Below are 7,675 nucleotides of genomic sequence, written 5' to 3' on the forward strand. Positions count from 1 at the left end.
TTTCAAATTTTTAAACTTAAAAAAAATTTTTTATGTTTATTTTATTTCTGGGACAGAGACACAGCTGAGCAGGAGAGGGGGACACAGAATCTGAAGCGGGCTCCAGGCTCTGAGCTGTTGGCCCAGAGCCCAACATGGGGCTTGAACTCACAGACCGTGAGATCATGACCTGAGCCAAGGTTGGATGCTTACTGACTGAGCCACCCAGGTGCCCCTTGAAGAACAACTTTGGGGAACAGATGAAGGTATCTCTTCCCAGGTGTCCAGAGCCAGCTGTGGAGAGAGGAGGTCTTCCTGGAAGTCCTGGGGTCTGGGGCACATTCGGAAGGGCTGAGAGAAGAAGAAGGCTCAGTCCTGTAGTGACACACAGCATATTACCAATCTACAGTAATCAAAACAGTATGGTACCAGCATAAAAACCTCTAGATTGGAATTGAAAGCCCACAAAACTCCCCACATGTAAAGTCAACTAACCTTTGACAAGGGAGCCAAGAGTGGCCAAGGGGGGAAGAAGAGTCTGCTCAAGAAATGGTGATGGGAAAACTGGAGAACCACATGCAGAACAACGGACTTGGACCCCTCACAAATGTTGACTCAAAATGGATTCAGACCTAAATGTAACACCTGAAACTGTAAAGCTCTTAGGCGGAAACAGGGAAAAAAGCATCTTGACGTGGGTCTTGGCACAGAGTTTTGGAAATGACATCAAAAACACAAGCAACAAAAGCAAAAATTAATAATAAGTAGGACTGAGCTGCGTATTAAAAACTTGCTTGTTTTTTAAATGTTTATTTTGAGGGGCGCCTGGGTGGTGCAGTCGGTTAAGCGTCTGACTTCAGCCAGGTCACGATCTCGCGGTCCGTGAGTTCGAGCCCCGCGTCGGGCTCTGTGCTGACGGCTCAGAGCCTGGAGCCTGTTTCCGATTCTGTGTCTCCCTCTCTCTCTGCCCCTCCCCCGTTCATGCTCTGTCTCTCTCTGTCCCAAAAATAAATAAACGTTGAAAAAAAATAAATAAATGTTTATTTTGAGAGAGAGCACGTGTGAGTGGGGGAAGAGCAGAGAGAGAGAGAGAAACAGAATCCCAAGCAGGATCCACACTGTTAGCACAGAGCCTGACTCGGGGTTTGAACTCATCAACTGTGAGATCAGGACCTGAGCTGAAACCGAGAGACTTATGACACCTGGCTGATTTCTAGACCACAAGGGCGGGGGTGGGGGGGGGTGGCGCTAAGGAATGGGGGTGTGTCTCTCTCGGTCCAGTGCCCTCGTTATTTACCAAGTCCACACCTAACTGTGAAGGTCCCACCAAGTGCCAGGCACTCTTCTGTGGATACAGCCCTGAGCCACTGAAACACAATCCTGCTCTGACAAAAGTGGGGGGATTCACATAAGGACTAGGTCAACACACTCATCAAGATAAGTGTGCATGTTCGTGATGAGTTGGATGCTTAACCAACTGGCGCCCCTCATATTAGAGTCTTGTGCACAGCAAAAGAAATCAATAAAATGAAAAGATAGCCAAAAGAATGGGAGAAAATATTTGCAGGTCATATATCAGATAAGGGGTTAATATACCAAATATATAAAGAGTTCATGCAACTCAATAACAACAATAAAAATTAACAACTTCTATAATGTGATTTGGCTTTTTTTTTTTTTTTTTTTTTTGTTAATATGTTGGAGAGGCACCTGGGTGGTTCAGTTGGTTAAGCACCTGACTCCTGGCTTTGACACACGTCATGATCTCACGGTTTGTGGGTCCAAGGCCTGCATCAGGCTCTGTGATCATAGCTCAAAGTCTGGAGCCTGCTTCAGATTCTGTGCCTCCCTCTCTCTCTGACCCTCCCTCCCACCCTCCCTCCCTCACATTCTGTCTCTCTAAAAAATAAATAAACATTAAAAAATACTTTAAAAAGAGTATGCACTTATTGGATACATTCTTTTGTGTCTATGATACATTGCAAGAAAAAAAGTTTACAGAGTATTCTTTTTTTTTAGTTTAATTTAATTTAATTTTTTAAATTTACATCCAAATTAGTTGGCATATAGTGCAACAATGATTTCAGGAGTAGATTCCTTAGTGCCCTTTACCCATTTAGCGCCCCACCCCCACAATCCATAACCTTCAGTTTGTTCTCCATATTTATGAGTCTCTTGTTTTGTCCCCCTCCCTGTTTTTATATTGTTTTTGTTTCCCTTCCCTTATGTCCTCTGTTTTGTCTCTTAAAGTCCTCATAGGAGTGAAGTCATATGATTTTTGTCTTTCTCTGACTAATTTTGCTTAGCATAATACCCTCTAGTCCCATCCACATAGTTGCAAAGGCGAGATTTCATTTTTTCTGATTGCCGAGTAATACTCCATTGCATATATATACCACATCTTTATCCATTCATCCATTGATGGACATTTGGGCTCTTTCCATACTTTGGCTATTGCTGATAGGGCTGCTATAAACATGGGGGTGCATGCATCCCTTTGAAACAGCACACCTGTATCCCGTGGATAAATGCAGAGTAGTGCGATTGCTGGGTCGTAGGGTAGTTCTATTTTTAGTTTTTTGAGGAACCTCCATACTGTTTTCCAGAGTGGCTGCACCAGCTTGCATTCCCATACAGAGTATTCTGATAGAAATGTGGACAACAGCTGGAAGTATTGGTCAGAAGGCCGTTCCCATCCATGAGGGGCGCTGTGTTCCCGGACAGATCATCAATGGGCAATAGGTGTTACTGGTCTTCATAATCAGGCTGACTCCGCCCGTCCCCCAGAGCCCCTCTGAGGTCTGGTCACCCAGAGGACCACACTGAGCATGCTTAGAAGCAGGGGCACCTCCAGGAAGACCAGGAACAAGAAGTAGATGCTGCTGAGCAGGGACCTGTGGGGGACACAGTGACAGACAGTGAGCCACATCCTCAGGGAGAGGCCCTGGTACCCTCCGCTTTCCTTCTGTCCCTGTGCCCATGTCCTGAGGCCCCAACAACCCATGCGGAGATGAGTCCCAGGCGGGTCCATGGGCATGGCGGCCCCACACTAGAGACTGCTCCCGTACCCCTCAGGCTAACAGGTGGCCTTGAGACAGGACGGTGGACACGAAAAAGGGCTCGGCCCCTGGAGTGATGTGAGGGAGACCCCAGGGAGTGACGTGGGACCTGGGCCAGGAAGAGGGTTCTACCTCAGCCTTCTGCATTGGGGGTTACCCTGTCTGTGGACTAGAAATCAGTATCAGGGTTATTTGTCTGTTGTCTGCTCTCCCGTAAACAGTATCTCCCACGAGGGCTCGGAAATGTTAGCTTTATTCGCAATGAGCATCTGGCACCTGTGCGGCACCTGGTTCAGTGGCTGATGATAGAAGGGACAGATGACATGGCTCAGCTCTCGCCTCCCTCAGAGGCCTGGTGTTCGACAGGACGCCACTCTGGCCAGCGCTTGGGGGGCGGGGGAGGGAGGGGGCACAGGGCAGGGCCACCGGCCCCCAGAGCACCTGGCCTGGGCTGAGCCCTGAAGGTGTCTTTTGTAAAACCCTTGATGCTTGCTTTTACCTCTCCCTGGAGCCCCATTTCTGCAGACACCTGAGTGGCGACTCCCTAAATCCTGCAGGTCCCCAGTGAAATGTCCTCTCCCTCGTGGTTGTGTATTAAATAGCTTGCCTGTCCCCCTCCCGCACGTGCCCTCCCCGACCCCTCTGACGGATTTTTTCCAAGCACTCATCATGAATACGCACTTATCATGATGAGCATGTTGACTTAGTCCTCGTGTGAATCCCACCCCCCACTTTTGTCAGAGCAGGATGTGTCTCAGTGGCTCAGGGCTGTATCCACAGAAGAGTGCCTGGCACTAGGTGGGACCCTCACAGTTAGGTGTGGACTTGGTAAATAATGAGGGTGCTGGGCTGAGAGAGACGCACCCTCATTCCTCAGCTCCCCGTGTGGTCTAGAAATCGGTCAGGTGTCATAAGTCTCCCCATGAAAGCCTCTTACCCCGGATGTCGGCTGGGACTGGGGGTCTCTTGTTGGATCGCAGTGCTCCCCGTGGGTGCTGGCAGGGTCTTGTGAAGGCCTGGGGGGCTGGTGGACCTCATGATGCTGGGGGCTTCAGTGGAGCCTGAGAGGGAAGCACACATCAGGCCTGCCGCCCTCCCCCTGGGTCTCCCACTCGGTCAACTGTGTGGTTCTGACTCACAGAGTCCTGGTCACTCAGAGATTCCAGGGCTTCAGGCTCAGCGACAGCCACACCACGTGCACCCCGGCAGAGGATGGGGTGAGGTTTACTCTGTAGAGATTGACCCAGAGCTTGGGGGAGCCAGGATCCTCAGGCAGGGCTGATGTCTGGGGTGAGGATCACGAAAGAGCACATTCAGCAGAGTCTGCGATGAGTGACGGAAACGCTGGCCCTCAGTGCACTCGGCCCCCAGAAGTGTCGGCCGGGCCTACGAACCTGGGCGGCCCTTGCACAGTCCTCTCGGGGGAGGGAATGACCAGAAAGAACGATCTAGGGAGACAGACACACACCCAGTGGACCCCATAGAAAGTGGCCTGTCTTAAAGCCAATGAGAAGAAGGTCTTTCCCTCAGGTCCCCAGGGACGCCTGTGGACACTCAGCTCCTCACTGTTGAGTAGAAACCAACAGAGGGCATGGGAGGGAAATGCCTCATGTATGAGAGACAAACTAAGACCCACAAGAAGGACCTCAGAGTTCCCACAGAGGAACCAGGGACAACAGCAGAATAAGAACACGAGATAAAAATCCACAGACTTAGAGGGATGACCTTCATTTGGTTCTTAGGAAACAAAAACAGGGTTCTATTAAAGAAGACTTATTCAGTATATTTGGGACCATAAGACCTGAGAACGCATTTTCTCCTCTTTCTCCTTTGTCTGAGGGGAGCCATTTCAGGGGTTTCTCTGGGTTCCCTCCTGTGGGGATGAGGTGCCAGAAGAAGAGGGGGAGGGTCAAGTTGGAGGGCGGGGTGGTTCCCAAATGGTCACAGAAGCTCCAGATCAGGGTCTGGAGCTCATTCTTGGGCCGTCTTGAGGTTGCTGCAGACCTTGAAAATCACAGCTGTGAGGCTGGGGCCCCAGGAACCATCCATGACATAGTGATGCTCTCTAGGGCCCCAGGGTCATGGGCAGCCTATAAGGGTGAAGAAGAAATATCTGAGGGGTCCTGTTTCCCATTGGGAGGATAGAGAGATTCCAGGAGGAGACTAGGGTCCCTTTAGAGTAGACAGGACTCTTGTCAGGGCAGGAAGGCAGCTGACCTCAGACTCGGGGCCTCTCTCATCCCCCTTCCCGGGAGAGCTTTAGGCTTGACAGTGTGTCAGGGTGTGGCATACAGAGGCACCTACGACAGCCAGGGGTGTGCTTGTGTGAGTGTGCAGACAACACAACACATGCACATGTGAATGCACATACATCTAGACACACACATGTGGACACGCCCACAAGAGCACATACATACACCTCCCCGGTGTCCCGCGTCACCAGCCCCATCCTCTCCCTGTTCTTCTAGCCTACGTGTCACCACTTTCCTGAAGGTTCGGGGTGACCGGCCCCAGTCTCAGGGGCCCTAGCACTGGTGCTGGGGGAGGGGTGTGTACAGCTCACCTGGGGTCACAGACACCACAATGTGGACGGCGGGGTCTCACAAGTATCCTCCTAACCATGATGTATCGATCCCACACCGATATATTCCTGCATCATCCTCTGTGAGGTTCTCCAAGGTCACTGTGAAGGTGAGGCTTGCAGGATGGTCCCTGATGGACACGTGGCCACTTCTCTATTTGACCCTTTGGTCTCCACAGTTTTCCACAAACATGGCCTTTTGCACCAGTATTTGGAACCTTCTCTTAATTGCTCTTCATATGAACATTGCACGCTCAGGGATCCCCCCACAGTGCCCGTTACAGAGGTGGGGCCACTTATAGAGGAACAGCCTGGAAAACACAGCCAAGTGTGGGCCCCTCATCAGATGGGCCTGGGTCAGTGGGCTTTGGGGTCAAGGTGCCTCTTGGGTCCCTCAAGGGCCCTCAGGATCTGGAGGAGGCCTTGGCAGGAGACAGTCCTTTCCTGAGACCCAAGGGAGAGGATGTCACAGAGTGGACAAGGAGAGGCTGTTCATGGTGTGTGTGTGTGTGTATGTGTGTGTATGTGTGTGCCGGCGTGTGCACATGATGCTCCAAGACATCATTTCTGACTGTGACAATGACGTTAATGGTGGACACAGATTCCCTCTCATCGGTGCTGCTCAGTCCAGGACAGTGGACAAGATTCACCTGCTTCATGCATTGAATCCTCCTGGTCACTGCTGAGGCAGTAGCTGGCCGCTCCTGGAATTTTCTCTGTTCTCCCTCCTCCCTCCCACATCCTCCTTCCTTCCCCTTGGGTTCCTCTCTCCCCACCTCCCCCTGCCCTCCCTCCCACCAAGGGTCAACTTCCCTGCCCAGGCTCAGCCCCACTCACCTGGGACCTGTAGAAGGAGTAGAGCTGTAGGCAGCCATGCCCTCCCATTCCCCAGGGTCATTTCTATGGCACAGACATCACCCACAGCAATGTCAGGCTCCTGAGGGGGAACACTTTCAAGCCTCCTCACAGAAGGTCTGGTCTCCACGTCCCACTTCTGCTTTCCTAGGCCTCTTTGGTTCCTTGTTCAGTCTGTCTTTGGTCCCCACAGTCTTCTTCCATGGTCACTCGAACTGGTCAGGGTGGAGGAAGCTTGGGGACAGAAGAGCATGGGCTGGTGCAGAGCCCAGGACCTGGTGCCCTGGGTGCTTCTCAATCTGTGGACAGGTCCCGATCCGGGTCCAGGGCCGGCGTGGGATTGCCATCCCTCTCCACAGCCCACAGCTGCTCCTCTCACTATCCACATTCACCCCCACACTACGGAGCCACATCAGAGCATTTCCTCCTCAGTGGGCCACCCACACCCTTGTGACACGTCACTTCCTTGTGCTCAGGAGGCACCATCTCTGGGGTAAAGGCCAGAGCACCCATCAGTGGTGACCACAGTGGTGTTAGGACCCCCCCAACCTGCAGCTCCAAGCACTCCCACAGTCCCCCATGGGACTCCTGCTCTCCTCTAGCCACACAGGTTGGCACTGTGACCTCACATTCCTTCAAAGGTCTCATTTTGGGGTGCCTGGGTGGCTCAGTCGGTTGAGCATCTGACTTTGGCTCAGGTCATAATCTTGAATCTTGCGGTTCAAGAGTTCAAGCCCTGCTTCCGGCTCTGTGCTGACAGCTCAGAGCCTGGAGCCTGCTTCAGATTCTGTGTCTCCCTCTCTCTCTGTTCCTCCTCTGCTCACACACTATCTCTCAAAAATAAATACAAATTTTGGGGCGCCTGGGTGGCGCAGTCGGTTAAGCGTCCGACTTCAGCCAGGTCACGATCTCGCGGTCCGTGAGTTCGAGCCCCGCGTCGGGCTCTGGGCTGATGGCTCGGAGCCTGGAGCCTGTTTCCGATTCTGTGTCTCCCTCTCTCTCTGCCCCTCCCCCGTTCATGCTCTGTCTCTCTCTGTCCCAAAAATAAATAAACGTTGAAAAAAAAAATTAAAAAAAAAAATAAATACAAATTTTAAAAAAAGGTCTCATTTTGACTCTGGGTTCCCAACCAGGGTACAAATCCCTCAGGCTGTGTCTCTCTGTTCTCCAGACATAGGCATGGAGCAGCTGTCACCAACAT

The 7,675-nt window shown here is 51.7% G+C and overlaps 1 protein-coding gene across 1 annotated transcript; it reads right to left on the reverse strand.

Annotated features, from left to right (window-relative positions):
* Window positions 1-2,512: 2,512 nt before the first annotated feature.
* On the reverse strand, window positions 2,513-6,893 carry LOC123604582 (CMRF35-like molecule 6). Its single transcript, XM_045490912.1, has 3 exons — window positions 6,457-6,893; window positions 3,976-4,099; window positions 2,513-2,873 (listed from the first exon to the last, which is right to left on the reverse strand). Exons 1-3 carry the CDS (start codon window positions 6,515-6,517, stop codon window positions 2,741-2,743), a joined length of 318 nt encoding a protein of 105 aa, XP_045346868.1. The 5' UTR covers window positions 6,518-6,893; the 3' UTR covers window positions 2,513-2,740.
* Window positions 6,894-7,675: the final 782 nt, after the last annotated feature.

The sequence above is a fragment of the Leopardus geoffroyi genome, chromosome E1 (assembly GCF_018350155.1).
Source record: "Leopardus geoffroyi isolate Oge1 chromosome E1, O.geoffroyi_Oge1_pat1.0, whole genome shotgun sequence".
NCBI classification, from domain to species: domain Eukaryota; kingdom Metazoa; phylum Chordata; class Mammalia; order Carnivora; family Felidae; genus Leopardus; species Leopardus geoffroyi.